General features: G+C 45.4%; 2 protein-coding genes across 4 annotated transcripts in view; one reads left to right on the forward strand and one right to left on the reverse strand.

Moving 5' to 3' along the window:
* STOM (stomatin) lies at positions 1-11,618 on the forward strand. Its single transcript, XM_062011892.1, has 7 exons — positions 1-61; positions 3,864-3,967; positions 4,829-4,901; positions 5,329-5,411; positions 7,240-7,443; positions 7,947-8,081; positions 9,442-11,618. Exons 1-7 carry the CDS (start codon positions 13-15, stop codon positions 9,634-9,636), a joined length of 843 nt encoding a protein of 280 aa, XP_061867876.1. The 5' UTR covers positions 1-12; the 3' UTR covers positions 9,637-11,618.
* The window catches only part of GSN (gelsolin), a 23,768-nt gene continuing 12,321 nt past the window's right edge, over positions 11,432-22,878 (reverse strand). For all 3 annotated transcript variants that reach the window (XM_062011879.1, XM_062011878.1, XM_010195680.2), the window contains exons 2-17: positions 21,584-21,785; positions 20,834-20,988; positions 19,574-19,735; positions 19,204-19,353; positions 18,837-18,926; positions 18,307-18,439; positions 17,764-17,852; positions 16,807-17,022; positions 16,101-16,234; positions 15,369-15,459; positions 15,095-15,265; positions 14,066-14,240; positions 13,672-13,796; positions 13,080-13,157; positions 12,395-12,455; positions 11,432-11,919 (exon numbers count right to left, since the gene is read on the reverse strand). In XM_062011879.1, coding sequence (XP_061867863.1) covers positions 11,750-11,919; positions 12,395-12,455; positions 13,080-13,157; positions 13,672-13,796; positions 14,066-14,240; positions 15,095-15,265; positions 15,369-15,459; positions 16,101-16,234; positions 16,807-17,022; positions 17,764-17,852; positions 18,307-18,439; positions 18,837-18,926; positions 19,204-19,353; positions 19,574-19,735; positions 20,834-20,988; positions 21,584-21,776 — 2,193 coding nt within the window. In that variant the 5' untranslated portion in view covers positions 21,777-21,785 and the 3' untranslated portion in view covers positions 11,432-11,749. The remainder of the gene's footprint in view (positions 11,920-12,394; positions 12,456-13,079; positions 13,158-13,671; positions 13,797-14,065; positions 14,241-15,094; positions 15,266-15,368; positions 15,460-16,100; positions 16,235-16,806; positions 17,023-17,763; positions 17,853-18,306; positions 18,440-18,836; positions 18,927-19,203; positions 19,354-19,573; positions 19,736-20,833; positions 20,989-21,583; positions 21,786-22,878) is intronic.

A 22,878-nucleotide genomic window follows, 5' to 3' on the forward strand; every position in this document is an offset into this window, starting at 1 on the left:
GCGGCGGCGGCCATGGGCGATCACGAGGCGGCGGCGGCGACCAAGACCCGGCGGGAGCAAGGTAACGGCGGCGGGGGCGGCGGGTCACAGAGCCGCGGAGTTGGAAGGGACCTGGAAGGATCATCCAGTCCAGCTCCTCTGGCAGCGCACGGGCTCTGAGCCTGGGGCCCCTTCCCGTCTCTCGCCTTGCCGTTTTCATTATTACTTTATTGAAGCGCCGAGGAAAGTTTGTAGGATCCTTCACCAAAGTTAATGCCGCGGAAAGAGCGAGGAGCGGCGCCGCCGCGCCCCCCGCACAGCCTCCCGGACAGCGCACAGCCCCCCGCAGTCTCCCGCTTTCCCCAGCCCCCAGCAGCGCCGCCGGCTGCCGCTTCCCCCTGACCCCCGTCGGTTCCAGCCGCCGCTCCCGCTCAGGCCGGGCCCCTCCGCGGCTTCCCGGCTCGCGGCTGCGGGACGGGGCCCGGCGAACGGCGGTTGCCCAGCGGGTCGCCGCTTCACGTCTCGTCATCGGCACCCCGGGAGGGTGGAAGGGGATAGCTCCGAGTTTGCCCCGATTGCGTAATTGGGGATTTTTTTATGCGATTTGTTACGGTGACTCGGGTCAGTGAGGGAAATGCTGGAAAAGAGGAGAGGCGACAGCAGTAACCCCCGAGGCATTGCTTCAGAAAACGAGAACTAAAAGAATTTGAGGTCTGGCTGTTTATGTCGCTTCTGCTTTTCACTTAAGCAACAGGTCGGATAGGTGTGAGTGTAGGAAGCAATAAAAGCCGGTGGTATTTCCTCAAGTGAGGCAATGGGGCTGTAGCTCACTTTTACTTCTTGGTACTGTTATTCTAGTGCGTTTTGGCCTTTCTGTCAGGTGTGAGTGTAAGCCAGGTCAGGGAGGTTTTGAGGTGATGCGCTAAAATAACACACGAAGTTAACAGTTTCTGTTCCTGGAAGCTGGAGCATTTCCCTTTCAGTTGTGTTGCTGCGAAACAGCCTGCAGAAAAGTCATGCATTAGTTTACATTTTTGTCATTTGCATCTGGAGAAGGAAAAGTATTTATAAGATGGCTTTATATATGAGGGCTTTGACTAGGTAATCTGAGTTGTTGTATAAATAACCAGAGATCTATTTGGGCTCAGTCCCTGATGGCCCATGCTTGTGTCCTTGGATCCCCATTTCATTCTGTATTAATATCTATCAGCAGTCACTGATGCTAACCTTGTCAGGAACTCCACAAGCTTTTCACTTTATGTGCTACCGAGGTTGTTCCTTCTGCAGTTACTGAGTGATGGGTTATTTTGGAGGTTCAAGCTGGGTACTAATTATTTGCCTGCAGCAGGCATAGCTGAGGCTGCATGTTCTACCTGCACCATCCCTGTCAGCCTCACTCAGAGCTGCTGCACAGCATCCAGCGTCAATGGGCTTGACCAAGAAATCCAGCAGGAATGGCCAGTTGCTGAAGTTATTCAAGTCTCATGCATAGGATGTTCAAAAACTGCAATAATAAAGCTCATTCCACAGATGCCAGGCACATTTCGTATATTTCATACAGGTTTTCACAAGACAGCATCTCCGGCTTTCTGTATTGTGAAATACACCACATGGTGGGACAGTCATTGCTAAATGAAGTGTGCACTTGCTCAGTCTTGAAACATTACATTATTTGAGATGTGGCTTCTACCTTCACATTCAGCAGGGAAGGAAATTAGTAATTTTTTCCACACTGTAACTCTGGTAAGAGAAGTAGGTGATTGGTGGTGAAGACTTGATGTTGAACTGCAGAGTGGTACTGAAGAAGGATCCTCAGCTCCTTTGCATTTATAAAAGCTATTAAGTAAAAGACAGAAGGAGAGTTTTCCTCCCTATCAGTCTAGATTGTGAATACTTTTATGGTTCTAAGCTGACTAATACCTTGCTGCTAAATGAAAGCTACCATCCTCTTCACTAATGAAATAACAGATATTGACTAATGCTGACAGCTGCTTAACAGCAATATGTGGAGATAACACATTTCCTCAGCTTTCACAGAAGGCCTGGACATGACTCCTGCAACCTGGTATTTTCACTATGTGAGAATAAACCTGTGGGGTTTATCTTTAGGTGACTTTCCAGAGAGGAGCTTTAAAATTAAGTGTGATATGACAGATCCTGAGGGCTGTTATACCAGTGTGTGACAGGGATACAATTGTAGGTAAGACAGCCAACTGGCTCCAGAAGCTGTGGGTAACTTCATGAAGTTCCAAGATTCTGTGTGAGATAAAAACTGAGTATTCCATCTTATTTGAAAGGCTGGGGGTAGCTCTAAGTCCCGCAATCAGTGAAGAGAGGAGTGAAACCTTCAGTACTGCCTCACAGTTACTTTGCTGACTTTTTATGACTTCAGTCAAATATTGTGGATCTAAATTTGCAAATTCTGTACTATTATTTGCTATCACTCACTTTCAAGGTTAGTAATAACTAGTGTCTGATCTGTCTCACTTACCTCTTTATCCAGGGCTTACACTGCTGAGTTCAGTTGTGGGCACAAGAAAGTGCTTGCTTGTGTACCTGGAGTTGTTAAAATTAATGGAGGATTTTCAAAATCAAGATTTTGCTTTAGAATGAGTTCTACTTAAAATAACTCTCAGGGTGGAGACTCAGCAACTTCCTTACACTGGCCACTTTTGTTGGACAAATTGAATTGTAGCTGTGTTAGGTGACTACAGAAAACAATATATTATATAATTCTGGGTAGAATGAAACTCAATCTTGTAGATTCTTCAGTGGAAATTCTTTCTAAGCCAGCTGCTGAATGAGGTCCATTAGTTAGCAAGAACCCAGTCCTTTAAGTACCTGTGGCATTGATAAAGTCAGGGTAATATTTTCAGCACTGTAAAGGGGTTATTCAGTTCAGCCAAACTGGGGAGTGTGGTCCTGAGGTAACATTCTCTCATATAAATGTGGGAACTGAGTTTTTTAAGCATTGTGGGTGCTTATTGACACTCTGTGCTTCTGCTTTTTTGAAGATGGAGGGAGACAGTTGTATTTCAGTATCTGCAGGGTTCCGAATGCACTGGTTGAGAGTGCTCAGGTTCACCCTTGGGATGTTCCCACTTGGCAGGGGGCTCCTGGCAGCCTGGTAGGAGCCTTAGCTGTCAGGATAAGAAGCTTCCTGTAACTTTAGGAATGCTGCCCAGCACGTCCACATTTTCTCATGGTGTGCTGCTTTTTTTAGCTGTGGAGTATTTGAAACCACTACCTCTTGCTACATGCAGATTGTGGAAGTACCTTCAGTTGCTCTCATTTTATGGCAGACAACTATCACGTTTGTTTTCTAAGATAAGGAGTCTCTGGCCAATAAATGCTTTATGGAGACTGTATTTCATGTCCAGCTAATCTTGCACCATATTTCCTAGCTCCAGCAGTTCCGGGAACGGTGCTGTTCTTTGATCTGCACCCATGACAGCTGGACTGTAAACCAAATTCCGAATGCGCTGTCACTAGAGTTGATAGGCCACGTGGTATTTGCATTTCACTCATTAAGCACATGTTGCTTTGCCTTTATTAGATAGTACAAGAACAGGATTGCTACTGCTGCTTACTGGTCATTCTGTGAGAGGAAGAGGGGAGTGTTTGACAGCCCATACTCCGTGTTAGCTTACTCCTGCATAACTGTTACTTGGACCACATTCTGCCCCCCACAACTTCTAGAGACTAGTGGAAATGAGAACAGAATTTGGTGTTTGACTTCTGATCTAAACTTAACGGTTTTGGGCAGGGGAGTGCTGCTAACAGTGGCTTATCCCAAGGAATATCCAACATAAGTATCACTGGAGGCTCTTCCTGTACAGGCACTCAGTTTTAAACATCTGAAAATTTCTGCTCTCTTCTTGCAGATGAGACCAATCGTGGCCTTGGTTTCTGTGGATGGATCCTGGTGGCCGTTTCGTTCTTCCTCACTGTCATTACCTTTCCTATATCAATCTGGATGTGCATAAAGGTAAAATTGTTCACTGCTAAATTGGATTAAAACTTGAAGCAATGCAGATACTTCCTAGTGGTTATTATTGTTCTCTATTTTATTTGTTTTAAACACAAATTAATCTAACTTTATTGTTTCTTGAACTGTAGCAGACAATATTTAGCAGACCCTAACACTTCAGTGCATTCATCTTCAAACAAACAAAATGCTATTGCCCTATGTAGTCAAAACAGTTTTCCATTGACATCTTTACTGTCTGCTCAGTTGTCATTAGTATATAAGCTAGATTAGAAGATGAGAATAATTGCAAGAATACATAATTCCCCTTGGAGGACTGATATGTTTTATTTCTTAAGGAGAGCTCTCCCTCCATTTGTATGTGTGCAAGTATGAAGTGTGCAAGTAGAAATATGTAACTGTGTACCTATATGTGTCTGTATGTGACAGATTCATAGAGGTTGCCTCATCTGTGATCACTTTCAGCTTGATATTTTCCATTTCCAGGCTGGAGGAAACAACTTCAGCTTTGACTGATGCACCTCATCAGAACTAGAGCTGGAATAATCTCTGCTGGGTCACATGTACTGCCCGTTGTTTGGTTGTTGCCAGGATATTCCTGCTGGCATCTGCTGGTGCTTAGTGCTGCCTGGTGATGTGCTGTTGCTTCTGCTGTTGATAGATGGTGCCACAGTCTGAAGAATGTTTTGTGTGGAATATTGTCCCTTTTTGACAATAAAGTTTAGGCTAACATTTTCAAAAGCAGCCAGTATAGAAATGTGGGTTACATTTGAGCCTCAAGACTGTCTTAGACTGGACATAGTTTGGAATCCATGGTGTGGCTTCTGAAAGCCTTGCATGACTTCCAACTCTTTGTTACAGATTATAAAGGAATACGAGCGAGCCATCATATTCAGGCTTGGACGCATCTTAAAAGGGGGAGCAAAGGGACCAGGTATGTCCTGCAGAGTATCCTTAATATTTGTTCTAATTAAGTCACTGGCACAATGGTAGTTATCTAGAGACATTGCATTCAGATATGTTACTTCACAAGAAGATTTTAAACTAATCCTCTGTAAGCCTTACCCAGATCTCCTTAGCTAATGTGTGGTCTTCAGGTAGCATCAAAAGCACAGAGAGTAAAGGGAGGAATAACAGCATCACATGTGCCCTTTTAAAAAAGTTTAGTGAGGTAAAACCCCAGTGGTCTGAAAACTTAGATGTTCTTCAAAAGGAATAGAAGCAGTTAAATTGTTGGATAGCTTTGTGAAGTTTCCTCTGTATGCTGATACAGGGACTGGATTTAAGGTTATTTCAGTAGCAAATTTCATCAATTTAGATGCTCCATTTTCATATCATCTTGCTCGGATTTTTTTGTACAGGTTTATTTTTCGTATTGCCCTGCACAGACACCTTTGTCAAGGTTGATATGAGGACCATCTCTTTTGATATCCCTCCCCAAGAGGTGAGTTGGCACTTGCCCTTATATCTGTGACGTGTTTACCTAATTCCTTGCACTTTGTTTTTTCTCTTCCCCTCTCAGTATCAGGTATCATGTAGTTTTAATGTAGAGCTCTTGTGCAGGTTCAGTGTATTGTTTAGAACACATCTATTCTTTAGTGATATCATTGAATAAGATCCCTGAAATAAAACACAGTCTGCTGTCCTCTATTGGCCATATATGGTAAGGTAGTACTGCCTGAGGGTTAGAATGGGTGGGGTTTGGACTGAAGACCGCTGAGCTTCATGCACCATTCTCTAACTGTTTCTGTGAGATCTGGAAGATTTCCAGAGCAGCAGTGATCTTTCATGTGCCAATTTATCTAGACATATAAACCAGACTAAATGGGATGAAATTACTGTATACATCAAATGCCATTAACAGCAACTCAGGGTAAGGGTCCACTCCTTTGTGTGGGTTTTGTGTACCTCTGGCTTTGGCATCCAGAGGCACCCTTTGAAGGTGTACTGCACCAAATGCCATTTGGTGTCTTTCACTTTGAAAGTCCTAAAGAACAAAAAAGAATTAGTTTTTCTTCTAGTCTGTTTTCCCTTGGACTTGAGCAGAATCTCTCCACAGCATTCAGCTAGCTGAACTCAGGGATGCCAGCTCAGGGCTATAACACTAGCTAGCCCTCTAAAAATAAGTCATTGAGCAATCGGATGTTGATGATTATAACTGTATGCCTCATGTATCTGGTGCATTTTGCAAGACAAATATGCTTGATGCAACCTGTCTGGTGCATCTGTTTTCTGTCATATTTGCTGGTTGGTTTATTGTTCATCATTAGTTGTAGATTTAGACAAATGCAACTGTCATGGTGCACTCGAAAGGGTAATTTGTGGAAACCTAATCACTGGCAGGCAAAACGTGCTTACAGCTGCTGCTGCAACGTTGGTTGTACAGTTTTCCTTTTGGCTTGACTAAATTACACTTATGGATTTAGGTGGGTTTGTTTTCAGTACATAAAAGCAGAAATACATTTTGATTTGAACAACAGGGTTTCTCTGTGTGTTGCTCATTCTTTGTGTATCTTGTGCTGCTATGAAAAACCTGCTGAAATAGGTAGTTTGAGGAAGGACAGAGCAGGAAAATCTTGAAGGTTAAGTAACTCACCTGTCCCCCTTTCTTGTCAAATAACATAGTGGTAATATCTCAGATGGAATTGGGCCACTGCTTCTCGTGATCACGCAGCACATTTCAATCTCTTTAACTTAATTAAAAATACAATTAGTGCTCCTTTCTGGTGTACTCTCTTCTGAATCTTCAAGAATCTCTCTCTATCTTTGCAAGCACATCTTTTGCTTAATGTACCAGTGTTAAATTCAGTAAATCACTTGAATCAGCTCTGAGGATGGTCACAGATTGGATTTCCTCTGCAACTTGTCTAGAAGTCATCCCATACTCATTTAGTAGCACAAGGTGGCATTTCAGTCCAAAGTACCTCCAAGGACAATGAACTGCTATGTAATAATAGAGATATGGCTAATGAAATGTTGGAGTAAGGCTGACACCCACACAGCTGAAATACAGCAGGCCACTGGGACAGGTAAAACCAACTTTGTGACCAGACAGACATAGTTCAGTGAAGCCTTCCAGTCTTTTCTGAAACATCTGATGGGCACAGCTTTGTTTCTCTAAGCTTCATTGTAAACTGACATCATTTTCTACAAAGGGGCTGCAGTTCTATGAAGTGACTCACACAGACACTGGCATGCTGGTCTGTAGCATTCGTCATTCCTGTGTTAGGGAATAAATATGATCATTATATGCTTTCCCCATTGCTTTTTAGATCTTGACCAAGGACTCTGTGACAGTTAACGTGGATGGAGTGGTTTATTACAGAGTGCAGAACGCCACCCTTGCAGTGTCAAATATCACAAATGCTGACTCAGCCACCCGTCTTTTAGCACAGACCACTTTGAGGAATGTTCTGGGGACCAAGAACCTTTCTCAGATTCTCTCTGATCGTGAAGAAATTGCACACAGTATGCAGGTATGAGCAGCTTTACCTCAGCAATCCATCAATCAACCAGTTAAGCAGCAATCCCATGGATAACCTCCAGCTCAGGATTTATTTTAGCTTTGAAATGACAAGCTGAGTCGTGATTTGGAACTTCAGCCAAAGCCCCACCAAGAGCTACTGGGGTGTCATTCTGTGTAATAAAAATGAGTGGCTAAGGCAATGATGGAGCAGTGAGGCTGGGAAGTGGGAGTGAGGGTTAGAGGAGAGATGGGGAGGGGAGGGCTTCCTGGGGTCATTACACCTGGACTCTGCTGTGAAGGAAATTGTGCCACAGAGTTCCTTGAATATGTTAATCAAGCTTTGGGGTTTTTGATAGTTTACAAGAGTTATGCTGCTATAATTACCAAATCTTAAGATAAAAGCCTGTAAAGTCCAAGAATTGTAAGAGAATTAATGTGGTTTATTAGTCACTCTGCAAATTTGGGCATTTGTTGGCAGCCAGGTAGATGACTTAATCATCCTGCCTTGTGTAGGCTACACTAGATGAGGCAACAGATGCGTGGGGCATTAAGGTGGAACGTGTGGAGATCAAGGATGTGAAATTACCCATCCAGCTGCAGAGAGCAATGGCTGCAGAAGCAGAAGCTGCACGGGAGGCGAGAGCCAAGGTAAAAACTGCAGCCTGGGGGTGGAGTTTGGTTTGGGTTTGTTTTTTTCTTCATGAATAATTAACTTGGTGATGTAGCTTCTCAGACAGATCTGCTGTAGCAGACAGGAGCACAGGGCAGGGGTTTTGTGCGTCTGTGGCTGGGTGCTTGCTTCATTGTGATTCATGCAGGTCAGAGCTCCTTCAGCAATGCAGACTCTCAAATCTTTTACCATACTCCAAGAAAAAAATCTTCAGCTGAACAATTTTGAGCTAATAGCTGGAGCCTGCAGTTAATTAGAAGCCAAACTGACTTCCAGCTTTTCCTGACTAGCCCTGATTTTAGGCAAGTCCTTTGTTTTCTGTTTGTTACTTCATATGAGAAATAAACCAGCTGTAGTACTTGGCTTTGTCACCCTTAAGCTGAACAGTGATCAGTTTGGTCATAGCTTCTTACTCCCTTCTGAGCTGAGAGAAGCTGATACTAAACATTGAAGTTCTAATTACAAAAATTTGGGTTTATTTTCATGGAAGGTAAAGGCTAAACTGAATTTCATTAGACTCTGGGGCTAGCAGTTATTGAATGTGAAGCTGGTGCAGCACCTAAGAAAAATTCTTTAAGCCTACCTTAGTGCTCCAAGTATCAACTTCTACAGAGTTTGTGATTATTATTTATTCTGACATTTGAAATAACGTTGTGCCCTTGCAATAGAACTCTGATGGGGAATCAACACTTGCCTGTGCTAACACACATGCAACACACAGCAGTAACTGACCTGTTAAACCAGTGCCATCCTCCAGTCCAGTGTCCTTCACAAACAGGCAGAAAATATTTATATTGTCCCAGTGCTGAAGGGTCCTGCTTGTAAAGAAATGCATGAGCACAGTTCTGTCCCTAGTGACCTCATAATTAAAAAAACAGAGGAAATCAAAAGGTATTTCCCCACTAAGAAACGTGCCATTCCCCTGGCAAACCCTTGGGGAGACAAAACAGTAACAGCTTTAAGTGCAAAGTATTTTCAGGTGTATATGTGGAGTGGCTTCTGGCTTTGAGACAGTGCTGAAAGAAGTACAGAAGTTTTTGTAAACAGACCAGCTGTACCCACTGCATTTTCAAGACATGGTGCCAGCTTTTGTGATCTGGCATCCTGCTGCTGAAGGGGAGGAAAACAGGCCCATGGGGCCATGAAACAAAGGGGAGTAGCTGATGCCTGAGTGAGAGGGAAGGCAGGACTGGTGAAGGGATGTGGGAAGGGGAGGCCATTTCATCAACGTGCTGGGCAGTGTCTTTGGTTTATGACTTAAGGCTGAAGTCACCCTGCAGATCTCTAGCTTATTGCTGTGCCAGAGTGAACTCAATTTTGTCTGTTTTTCTTCCCCAGGTGATTGCAGCAGAGGGTGAAATGAATGCTTCCAGGGCCCTGAAAGAGGCAGCCATGGTTATTACAGAGTCCCCTGCTGCTCTGCAGCTTCGTTATCTGCAGACCTTGACCACCATTGCTGCAGAGAAGAACTCCACCATTGTCTTCCCTTTGCCCATAAATATTCTGCAGGGCATCATGGGTGGCAATGAGTAGGTAGAAGGGGAGGAGAGAGTGTGGGGTGGCTTTTGCTACAGCGAGTGTTTGCAGCACTGAATTCTCTGTGTATTAGAGCTTGTGGCAGCGTTCACGAGGCGGATTTGCTGATGAGCTGGGTTTTTATACTGTGTTACAGAAATTACAGGTAATGCTTGTGACTAGGGACAGTCAAAATACTTGAAACTGAAAACCTGTCTAAGTGAGTAAAAGACTCTGATCTTAAATAAGCCATCCTGGCTGGAATACCTTTGATCTACAGCCTCCCCTTTCCAAGTAGACCATCTGTGGTGAAGCTGAGGGGATGCAACATTTGGAAAGGGAAGCATTGCTGTGAATAAATGGGTCTTGTAGCCCTGCAAGGGAAGAAGAACAGCCCAAACTGCTGTCTGGGAGTGTAGCTGTATGTATGGGATGAAATGAGTGGGTTGCTGTCAGGTGGGTGGGCTCTCTGGCTTACACAAGGAACCAGGATGGAAGGTGATAAATGAGTGTCAATACCATAGTGAGTACTTCTGAAAATTGGGCTCATACTCCCTAAACTAATCCCTTTTCATGAGAAACAGTTGTTAGTGGGACTTTCCATTTGTTCTGCCACACAGCCATGGCACAAGCAGGCCGTAGTTACAGGTACAACACACTTCAGTCACTGTGGGCTCTTCTGTTGTTACAGTGGTACGTGTGCCTGGATAGATTTGTGCTCCTGTAAAGCCCTGAAGAGGTGTTGGGTCTGCCTTTAGCTGGCTCCCTGAGAAATGATTTTCAAGAGCCAAGGTACTGCCTCCTGCACTTTAACCATCTCTAACCCCATATTGCCAAGTAAGATCCCTTTAATTAGTGGGGATGGGCAGGTTGAACAGATGCTGCTCTGTTTATGTATCTGCTCTAACAAAGCAGAGATTTACCCATCGATGCTGCTGCTGAGCAGACCTGGAGTAGCTGTTGTGACACCAAGGGCTTACACTTCAAACCAAAACCGTGTAATCTTCTGTTCATGTAGTCTCAAGCTGTACCTCTGCAAAACTCTGTATTTTGTACCTGTTGATTAGATGTAATTTCAGATTAAAATGAGAAGAATTAGAGGCTGGTGAGAGGGACTGTCTTTGGGCTACCGGCAGCCCCGAGTTTGGTTTTTAATTATGGAGAGGTAGCAATGAAAACAAACCCCACTGAATGAAGTGCCCTTCTCCCCCAGGCCAGCCTCACACTCCTCACTTGTTTTTATGTCCCTTCTGCTCGGCCCAGGTCTGTATTTACAGGGGGAGTAAATTTACCTGTTTCTCGATATGCTTTGCCTTTGCCACTGCTGGGAAGAGATGCCCAAGTGCAGCTGGGGCTGGAGCTAATTGGTGCTGCTTCTCTTCTGCCTGTTTGCTGTGAACTTTTCCCTTCCTCTGCATCCCAGGAGCAGTATGGCCCCCTGCACATGTTCATCAGTACTTCAGTTAATGTATGCTGAGCTTGACTTTTTGCCAGGAAAGGGGGCAGAAATAGAGTTACCAAAGCTGTACTAATTAGCGTTATTGTGCACTTGAAGTGGGAAACGGAGTAACTGCACAGCTTGCAGTGAATCCTTGGGGAAGAGGAGTGAATCTGTAACTGCTGTTGTTGCTGTAGCATGGCCACCCCTGGGAATCCTTGTTGACACCAGGAACACGCTTTTTGCTCTCATTTGGAATAAAACCCATGCTGTTTGCTAGTGAGTGACTTCCTGAAAGAGTAGAATACTGTTCATTTATCAGGGTCTTAAATGCTAATCACTCTGGTGAGGGGAAAGCAAAACAGTCCCACAAGGTTTAGTTTTCTGAGTTGTATTTGTTCCAAGCAAGTTCAAAGGTGGGATCTACAAATCCTGTTCAATGTTTTCTTCCTCGTGACAAAGCCCACCATTTCTGTTCTTCACCTATTCCATACAAGCTTTTATTGTATTAAATATAATCAAAGCAAGGAGAAGGGTCAATGACTGATCACGATTGTTTGTGGTAATTATTGCACAGCTAATTGGCTATTAACATCATTGCCTCGTTAACATGCATCCTGCGGGAGGAAGTAGCTCTTGAAGGCACTGAAGGCACTAAACTTGCTCCATTTAAAACCAGAAAACACTCGTTCCTTAGACATCCACATCTGCCATGGCCCGCTGCAGAGGATCCACAGCCCAGTAGTCGTCATCCCAGCCCAGGAACCAGCCGGAGAAGGTGGGGGGCTCGAAGCCCTGCTTCACCACCGTGACGGGCGTGCGCTTGTCGCGACTGGCCGGGTCCGTCTCGATGTACCGCTTGGCTGGAAACACACAGCAGAGAGGAACCTCAGAGAGTCCAGTCTGATGGAGCAACAGCTGGGAAGGCGTAGCTGTAGCTAAATGGAGGCTAGAGACACCCTTTGAAATTGTTCATTTAAACAAAAAAGAAAAGGTTTCCTTCTACGTCTTTACCTGCACCTGGTAGGTGGGAACTTGGTTGTAGAAAACTGACATGAGGATTAAAACTGCAGTGAGAGAGGGGCAGCTGACAGCCACACACCCACATGGGGATTTGGTTTTGCTATTGGGGCTGAGGGTGGTGTGTCTGACTGCTACACCTCGTATGCTGAGCTTAGGCAGGGATCCTCCTTTCCTGAGAGATGTGATCTCTGATCACGACGCTGCATTTTATGTTGTGATTAAGGTCTGTTTCTCAGTATCTTAAATTGCCTGTCTTAGGATCAGAGAGAGGGGAAATAAAAACCACTTTGTTCAGGGAGGAAAATGTGACATTACCAGATTTCAGCGCCTCAGTCTTTTCTTCTTCTTGGGCATCTTTCCCAATCCACACAAAGACCTAAAGGTGAAGAAGTGCCTGTTTTATTTTAGCAATGATGGATCTCTTCATGAAAGAAAAACTATTCTGGACACAGTCTCAGTGGACTGAGTGTAATGCAGAACAAGGAAACTCTCATGTCGGTGCCTCCGGAGTGTTATCTATGCCGATAAAGGTAGTGGTAGATAGTGAGAGGCTTTTCTGCTATGCTTTATCTGCACAAATTCTAGACAGATTAAGAAGTCACACACTGGCTTAGCAGCAGCAAAAAATAGCAGATGTTTGAACATTTACATAAAACATTAATCTCTAAGTTGCCTTTTGGACAACTGATGCACCAGCAGTTACTGCAGCCTCAGGAGGTGCACAGTCCTCTGCAGCTGGGACGCGGTGTCCCGTCTGCCCGTGACAGACCAAAGAGTCCCTACACACACACCAGCCTGCTCTCCCTTCAGCCAACCAAAGAAGCAGCAGGGCAGTGACTTTTTTTCTAAAGTTCTCTTCAGTGTCACTAGTGAGGTGATTTGTTCTCTGGCCTGAAGACTGTAAGACAACAGCTCTTCCAGCTACTGTCATTTGAATCTCAATCTAGAGCAGATTTGTGCCTTCCTTTGCTTCCCTTTTCACTAGGTGAATGTAACATACCTGATCCCACGTGTCAAGGAGCATAACATCATCTGTAGCAAGGTCCTCCTGAGTCAGATCTCCAGGAACTTCTTCAATCTGGAAAGCATAAGGTTAGGATGAGCACATACTTCACCATTTTACCTTTTCAGGAGAAATCCAGTTCACAGAGGTGGTAGTTTCACCTCTTGCTGGTGGGATACGTGAAGCCAGACACTGACGGGATATCTGACCATGCAACTTGGGCTACAGTCTCTGACATGCTCTTACACCACAGATCACAAAATCAGTCTCTGTCTACCCAGAGAAACTGCCTCAGTCATGTCCAAGATGTGTAACCCTGCTTCTTTTTACTTGAAAGATTCATGAGTTAAAATCTGAGGAGTCTGCAGGACAGCTGCTGCCCAGGGGAGGAGCAGTTTGGTGCCTCAGGAAGTCCCTGTGCTGACACGTGACAGAACCAGCTGCTGGCACTGCAGAAAAACCATGCTGCTGCTTTCCTCCTGGAGCAAGGCCACACAGGAAGATGAGGCAGAACAGCCTGTTGGTTGCTCAGAGCAGACTGGGACCGTGTCCCAGCTCCGTCAGACAGCTGTTGAATTCATGGACTCACAGTGAAGCGCCCGCTCTTGTTGGAGCACGCAAAGAGACGAGGGGGGTGAGCATCCATCTTCTTGTCCTTCAGCCGCGGAGAGGTGCGGTAAGGGGCTTTTCCACCCAAAGCTGCCCAGAAGTTATCTGAAAACAAGAAAGAGTTGCTGATGCTTCAACTTTTCATGGAAACTACAGTAGCAGTATGTTTGGAGTAGGACCTGAAGCACTCTTCTATGTCAAAAAGTCCCAGAGGCCAACAAACACAAACATGTGCTGTTAAATCTAATGAAGACACTTTGCAGAAGCCCCTCTGACTGTGTCCAGCTTCCTGGGACAAACAACATCCATGAGGTAGTTACTGAGAAAGTGCAGTTACACAGAAATGATCTGAGACCCTGTTGTGCCCTCCTTACCTGGCTCCCTGCCCTCAGAAACCTGTACTGGGCGAGCTCCCAGTATCTTCAGCAGCTCTTGTGCTCCTGATTTCTCAGCATCACTGGCTCCTTGGCCAACCCAGAGATAAGCAGCAGAGGGAGTTTTCAGGACAAAGGCATCGTTGGAGTTGAGCTGACTGGCAGTAGCATCCAGCTGAAACAGAAAGCCCGTTGCACATGTCAGCTGTAACAGTCCCCTGCACAGAGCCCACTACCTCAAAAATCAGCACCTATTGCAAACTGCAAACAAGATACTTGACACAAGCACATCAGGTTTTGAGGCATCTTGTCTATTCGAGTGATGAGTTAGACTTCTTCATAGGAGAAGAATAAATAAACCTGTGTCTCTGTGTGTATTCTACAGAAACATACCATTTCCCAGTCCTTATGGCCATGACAGGAGAGGTAAGAACTTGCAGAGGTGACCTCTGCAGCACAATATCTCTCTTGCTGAGGCTGACCAATTATTAACATCATCTCCTCTGTGTCAACAAGGACATGCTGTCTTGAAGTTAGAAACTAAGGAAGTTGCTGCAGACATAAACCTGTGCTCTTGCCTCTCCTATAGCTGTTGGCTGAGATTTGGTCTCTCTTGTTGCATGAGGTGTGTTTGGGTGCATTTTCTTTCAAAGGAGCGGGGCTCTTAACCTGTGTCCAGGCACAAGTTCTGTTTGCACACAAGGTATTGAGCATTTTCTGTCTTCAGTGTCATTGCCACACAGGCTTAGAACAAGCCCCCATGGCCAGATCCAAATGGTTTCCAACTGTGTCACAGCATGCAGGGTGCAGCATCTACTGAGGACTGCAGAGAAAACAGCCACGATGTATTCAAAGTGATAGTTACACACTAATCAGAAAACAGTGGTTATCACTGCTTATCCATGGGAAAGGAGGAATGCAAAGTCTCCAAAAGTCTGTTTCAGCTTACATCAGAAAGCTCCATTTGGCCCTTTTGTGCAAAGGGATTGTGTCCCAATCACAACACAGAAGTTGACCCCTTCCACATACCTCCACTGCCCTGGTAGCTCCCGAGGTGCTGGATCGGACCTGGAAGAGCCGTGTGGCTGCAGGTGCTGTCTGGCCTCCTTCCCTGGAGGTTCCACCCTTGTAAACAATCAAGGGCTTTCCACCAAACATACTCATCAGGTGAGGTGGCTCTTTTCCTTGCACTACCCGTTTCTAGAGAAAAAAGAGACTTGCTGCTCATACAAGTATGTGTGTATGTGCATTTACATGTCAGTTATTCCCACAGTGCTGGGTTGGTTGTGTTTGGGTTTTTCACCTGCACAGGGCTGCCTCCCAGCTCCTCATCCAGCTGCACTGTGAGGAACGCAGAGGTGGCGATTTCATCCTGAGTGGAATCAGCACCCTGCCTGTAAGACAAGGCAAAGTTGAGGTTTGTTTTCAGTCCTTTTCCCCACACAGACCTTATAGAGGTCAAGAGGAGGTAAAGAAAACCATTGTTAGCAAACCACTGCAGCACTTCATTCATGTTTTAACAGCGATTACAGAGGGAGATAGGATGTTTTCCAGGCAAGCACAGACCTTTAATATCTTCATGCCTATCTCCCATTATCTTTCTAGCAGCTCATTTAAAAACCTGACTGTTGGTATTATTGTCAGGAACTAGACATGCAGCCCCTGCACAGACTTCACCCTTTCTGGTGTAGCTGTCCTGTGCCCTCTCTGCTTGCTGATGAGCAGGAAGACGACCACTGAGACTGCCTGCTGCAAAACTCCTCCTTAAGGGCATGGTCTGGGAGCTGTAACAGTCACAAACCACCAGCTAAGGTGCAGAGTATCAAAAAAATAATTACAGTGGTTTCAAAAATAGTAGCATGATAAATCCCCACATTGTCCCACTTGAAACAAAGCACCCCAGGGTGAAATTTTATCCCCTGAGGAGCCTCTCAGTGGGAAGTGGGAAACAACAGTGATCTATTTTGGAAGAAGCAAACTCTCAGCCCCACGTAGCTCAAATGTTTCCTGACTTGCATCAGGAAAACTTTCTTACCAAGTGTAAATAATCTGTCCCTGTTTCCCAGCGTGCTGGTAGTTGTACAAGATGATATAGCTGTCCCCGCCATAGAACTGCCCATACGTCGAAGGACTCACTGGCACCTTCTCTGAGCCTTCTATTCTCCAAATCTAGAAAGGAGTAGAAATACTCTTGAGTTCAACCCGACTGCAGTTTAAACACTCACCTGTCCCGATCCTGTGGCAGTGCAGCCTCCAGCCGCCGCGGTCCCGCAGCCCCACCTGCTGGGCACAGCCCGGGCCCGGGCCACAGGCAGCTGCTGCTGAGAGCTTCTTTTGCACAGTACCCGGCCCTTTCCTGCCCACTTCCATCACCACTTCTGTGTGCAAACCTCTGCATCCAGCTGCATGAGCCAGGTACTCTGAGACACTCACCCATCACGTGTGATGGCAACAGCTATTATAACGAGGAGGAGGAAGTCTCAGTCCACGCTGCTGGGTGAAGCACTGCTCCCCCCCCCTTAAAATTCTGAGGTCAAAAGGAACAGCTCACCTACACCAGTTAGCTGCAGGGCTCTCAAGACCCTGCTGCTATTTCTGCTGTTAAACATTCCCCCAGTGTCTACAAAACTGCAGTGTTGATGTCCTCAGGCCTCCATCTGTCTCGCTGCTCTTGCAGGAATGTCATCAAGCAGCAAAGGAAATTCTGGAAACCTTCCCACAGAGATCCTGGCACTGCTCACCTGCTTCTTGCCAGAGCCATCATCTTCCATTCCATGCTGGGCAGCCATGGCCTTGGAGGTGTGCAGAGTGGCAGCATCAAAGGGTACCTTCTCGATCTTGGCAACGTGACCAGAAATGTAGGCCTGCCCCAGTCCTTCTGTCTGGTCCTTGTCCCTCCAGTTCTTGAAGAATTGCTTAAACAAAGGTGTCTCACCACTCTCAGGGAGGACTTGGACCTGCAACAAATGAGCCAGCCTGTCAGGAGCAGCCTTGTCAGCCCCAGCTCTGGCTGCTCCTCCTGAGCTGACAGGATTGCCTGGTACCACCCTTCTGAGGTCACAGCTGGGAGACAAATGGTGCCCAGATGTGGTACAAAGACACGTCAGGTTATCAGAGACACAGCAATCAATTGTACTCAGCTATTGCTGTACTGGGCAGATCTTTTGCAAGAGAAAAGACACATGACAAACTGTTTGCTGCTTGTGACTCCTGGTTTAGAGGGATCTGTTTCTTTCAAGCCAATATAGTTCAATCTTTAGGCCTCTGTGTAACCACACCTGGAAGGTCCCCACCATCACAACAGTAACATGATCTCAGTATGCCATGGGATGCAGAGTCAGTCCCAGCTGAGTTCTAAGGAGGGCTGAAGGGATGTTAAGTCTTTAACCATCTCCCTAAGAACAAGGGCATTTTTATCTCTGCCTTCTGCACTTTTTGGGGAGAGGCCACAGAGAAGGTTAGAAAGTATCTGAGAGGAAGGATGTTAAATGCCAGTTGTGTTGGTGTGAATGCTGTTCTAAGGACAGTGTTAGCCCAGGAGAAATTCTACAATATCTTCTTGCAGAAGAGCAGATGACTAAAAACAAGAGCTAATTGCAAGAATGCTGGTGACACTTCAGATGAGCCATGCTCTGGGTGACAGGAAAGTACCCCAGTGGTGTCTGAGCTCTGGCCTCAGGTGGGCTGCAGGACCTTACCTGGGTGTGTTTCGGATAACCCATCTTATCAATGAACTCTGAAGCTGTTTTCAGTGCTGCTGCCTTCTCATCAGAGTTGGCAGTCTTGCCTTTAATGAAAATAGAGAGAAAAGAGGTCAACTTGAAAAAGTTCTGCATACCCAGAGAAGAAACTGTCCCAGCTTCTAACTCTTCCAACAGTGGAAGAGCCCAGCCTTCCAGCAACTTGGTGCCAAAGAGCAAATGACAATTGTTTGATCTCTTTGATGCCTTTTGTGATGGCTGAGGGGGCACAATTGCCTTTCTATTTATTGGGTAGAATAATTTCATTTTTCTTCCTTGCTCCCAGGACCTTCCCTTTAATTCTCTACACTACAGACCCTCAGCACCTGAGATTTCAGATGAGAGTGCTTTTCTGAGACAATGCTATCTGAACTTGACCTGAAAAGCACCACCACCAGCACCAAGTGCACACTGCCCTACCCAGCTTGAAGGAAACAGGGACTGCTAACTGGATGGAGATGCTGTGCATGCCCAGTCAACTTCACCTGCATCTCTGAGTACCTTTCCAAACAAAGATCTTCCCATCTGTGCCATGGTCCAGAATGAAGCAGTCATCTGTATTCAGGGCTGCCTGGGAGAAGGGGTTCTCATCTGCCACCAGGGACACTGCCATGTTCCCAGCCCCGTTGGAGACCTGAGATAACACAGCATGGAGATTAGATAAGGGATTTGTGGTGACAATCCAAAATTCAGGGGTGGAAGGGAAATAAATTTGAATGCATTGGCTGCTTCAGGCACTATTGTTTTTCAAACAGGATACATTTGAAACAGCAACAGTACAACAAAAACATAACACACACTTTGAAGGCTTCAAGTGCTTCTAAGCAAAGAAAGACTGATCCCAAATGGTAAATACCACAAGCAGCCAAGAAAAATCTCCCAAAACAAACCAAGTGAACTCAAGAACAAGGGGACAATCTTGGTAACTGTGAAGAGCCCTCCCTGTACCAAGTGGGTTGAATACTCCGAGCTCCTGTATGTACTAACAGATAAAGGTGCATATTACAAACTATCTACCTGGTTCTTATTACCTTATAGAGTTTAGCCAGCCTTCTGTTGGTTGTATCAGTTTTGGTGTCATCAGAAGCTCCTGGTGGCAAAGTGGGCTTTGGTCCCAGGACCTGTGAGAGTGAGAAAAAAACATTACTAACCAATCCAAGAGAACCTCTTCCCCAGATCCTCCAGGCATAAGAGCAAGTGGAAGAAACTTTTAGATCAATAGTGAATAAACACCCTCATGTCTCTGTGATGCAGAGGACCACATCTGCATTGAATTGAGTGATTATATATGAAGTGTTAGAGGTATAAAGACACACACTATTGAGCCTCTCTACTCATCCCACCCATTCTTCCCCAGGCTGCCCTTTCCACTCCAGCACAGAGAAATGAATGAATAACCTGAAGCATTTCCTCACGCTCTGATCCTTCCTCTGAAACATAGACCCTGGCGCGGCCATTCCGCTCGTTGTCCCGAATGCCCTTGGCCAGGACTGTGGCCTTCAGCCGCTCGTGGCGGTTGCTGTTGGAGCCACACCACTGAAAGATGTTCTGGAGGAAAAGAGAGAGACCAAGCAGCTGTCAGAGCACAGCAGTCCTGTCTCTGGATGAGACTGCAGCATGGCTGTGGCTGAAAGATGTTAAGAGACTGGCTAAACGGCTTCAGAATGCTCAGCACTCGAGATAGCTTCAGCAGAGTAGGGAAAAAATCCTTAAGTAAACTAATCAGACACGTGCTGAAAGTGCCAAAGCTGTGTCCCACGGTACTTACACTGCCAAGGTCGAGGATGAAACAGTCCCCGGTGTTGAAGCTCTCCCAGGTCACTGGCACCTCCGTCGCTCGGACGGTTCTCCTGCCTTTGACCTGCAGAAGCCTCTGCACAGTGACTTCGTTGGGAACCACATGTTTGAAGCCAGAAGCCACACCACCAGCCTAAGGGAAAACAAAGGAGCAACAACTCCCACCTGTACTGCTGCTTCAGAAAACATGGAAATGCTACTGATTTGATATCAGCAGGTGTTGCCTCTCACAGGAAAGAGTCAGCAGCAGCTTCAGAGAGAGCCAGTTTGCCCAGGCTGGGCTTTTGTACAGCGTGTATCTGTTGACACATCCCAGCTATCCACTCACAGTCCAAGGGACACTGATACAATATGGCTGGAGATCTCTGAATTTGAAGATGATCACAATACCTTGAGGCATTTGTAGGATTCTGACTGGTGTGGATGAAGAGTCTATTTCCATGTGTTATGTGTCCTGCCTACCAAAAAACATCCCAGCCTCAAGATTCACCTCCCTTGCTAATGACACTTGGAATTACTCATCAATGTAGGGAACACAACTGTCCTAGATTTTCCTCAAAAAAAGCATAATCAAATTCAAATGAATAAAAATAACCACAAGTGAGTGGGAAATGAGCAAACCAGAAGGACTAGCAAAGTCTTACACGTGCAGAAACGTAAGCACTTTATGGGCATTTGACCTGACAGCCCTTTCCTTGTGCCACTGGATTCCTAACAAACAGAACTCTTCTTCACTATGTTTTCACATCTATTCCACTTTACTGCAATGGCATGGAAGAGTATCTACCACTGCTATTGGTCTACTTTTCCAAAACAGATGCTAAGGAGATGGGCTAAGCACAGAAAAAGACTGGAAAGGTCACACTCTGTTATGAGAGCGGGGAGAAATCTCCTGGGTAGGCGTTTCCTATTAACTCAATTTGCTGCTGCTTAAATTCAGTCCAGACATCTTGGGACTGTTCTTTCCTCTGCTTCTCAAAGAAAAACAAAACCTTGATTCCCAAAATTTCCTGGGGCTTTGCTTGTGTATTATTAGTTCAGCCAAAGCTCTTCCACTGGGATCTGCTGTTCTCCACCCTGTCAGTTCCAGCTCATTGGAAACATCTGGTTGAGAATGGATTTTAAGCAATTGGAAAAAGGCCAATTCTCATTCTTCTGAGAACTGGGTAGTGAGCAGAATGCCATTTCTGGCAAACTAGATTGGTAGTATAAAGATCCAGTCATCACCTACCTTGTACTTGATGCCAGATTTGAAGTACCCCAGGAAAGTGGAGGACTCGTGGCCTTGCACTTCGCGGTGTTGAACAGCCTTCCCGTGAAGGTAGTCATCCATCTGCACAGTGAATATGGCAGCTGCCCCACGCTCATCCTGAGAGCTTTCATCTCCTAAGAAACGAAAGGGCAACAATTTGGAGGGAATGTAGTGCTTTGCCTCTCTGGAGCATTTTGGTGTGGAGAACCTATTGCCAGATTGCAGATACAAGCCACCATGCAAGTATCTGACAGAGCTTTAACTGTGATTCTGGCACAGAGTCTCGGTTTTGCAGGATGCAGAGACAGCTTTGCCACGCTACTCAGCGACATTTATTGCAGGGTAGGAGTTCTGAAATTCAGGAGGAAAAACCTCACTCTGAGTCTGGAGGATAACAACAAAATCTCCACCCTTTCAAACAGAAAGGATTTCAGCCATTCCTTTTATCTGAGATCTCTGTGAGCCTGGTAAGAGCCCACAGAAGAACAGGGACACATCTTGATCAGAAAAAGCCATTTCTAGGTACAGAGGTGGTTGTACTCACTATTGCAGAAACTATTTCAAACATTTGCAGTCAGTGCCCCTGCCTGCACCCAAGGCTGCATTCCCATTGTACTGCCACTTCTGCTTTCTGTTTCCTTGGGTAAAACTTACTGGACAAGGCTAGTGGAGCCCAAGTGACTGTTCCTCTCACTACCAGTTTGGCAGGGGCACTCCCATCAGACTTACCTAACCAGAAGTGCAAGTCGTACTGGAGGTTCCCACTCCGCTGTCTGATGGTGTTCAGCACCAGGTAGGAATCTCCTGTGAAGAAGTCTCCATACAGATTTTTTGGCACTGGTACCAAATCAAATTTCTCGATCCTCCAAATCTGAAGGCCAGGTTCCTTCCCAGCCTTGGCAAACTCAGCGTGTTCCACCATGCTGACAGGCTAGGGGTGAGACAGAGAGCCTTGGTCAATAGGCACAGTACATAGAAGTATAATAGATTGCTGCTGATCTCCTAACTATTGTTCCAGGCAACAAGTGGGTTTTTTCTCTTACATTGAATTTTCAAGGAAAAATAGTTCCTGGCTTTCCCCTGACTTACTCTTCCCTAGACTCTCCTTCTTGTGTCTTTGTCTACCTCTCCTGACTTTACATATTTTCTTTACTTTTATACTTTTCAACAGGCACAAAAGTGAAAGATCAATCCCCTTGTAGACTATTCTCTCCTACAAATGCTGCCTGACATTCAAGACTGTGGGACCTAAATCCCTTCTAAGTATCCATGTTGTACATCTCTGTACAACTCTATGTACAGTTGTCCTAAAGCCTGTGTGATCTTATCCAGCTTTTTCTGGAAAATGCTGTGAACATCATCAAAGAATTAGACAATTAACAGGTTTCTTACACCTCTTTCGTTCTGACCTCTTACTTCAGCGCCTCTGTGTACTTCCCTCACAAGAATTACACTAATATACACACCATCCTGACCTAAGGACACTGCAATTTTAGCTTAATGTGGGTACTGTCATGCTTCTGCAAGGTATTAACAAAACAGAATCCATTATTTTAACAAACATAATGAACATTTTTCTATATTACTTAAAAATTCACTTTGGCAACTCTAAAAGGAAATTAAACATTTATGTTGCATTGGGAAAGGAAGTTTGTCCATATGACAGCATGCCTTTGGGGTCAGGGAACAGGGAGAAAAAATGAAAATGTTAAAGCATCCAGTGTTCTGACACAGAAGATAGTTCACAGCAGCTGATGGACAGAAGTACAATATGCTCAGCTTTCAGGGAAGAAGTAAAGAATGTTACAAACTAGAAAGCAAAACAGCAAGTTAGCTACCAAAGGGATTCCTAAGCTCAAAACAGATATCCAAGATGGAAAACAATGATCTTCATCACCACGATTCCAGTCAGCCTGTTTCTCCCAAATTCCCACTATAGAATTGGACAAACTGCTTAGGAAGAGTTAAAAGAGAGTGTGACACTTACAGAAATGGAAAACCAGAAGTTTTTCAATGTTTAATTG

This window comes from Colius striatus, chromosome 19, assembly GCF_028858725.1.
Source record: "Colius striatus isolate bColStr4 chromosome 19, bColStr4.1.hap1, whole genome shotgun sequence".
NCBI classification, from domain to species: Eukaryota; Metazoa; Chordata; class Aves; order Coliiformes; family Coliidae; genus Colius; species Colius striatus.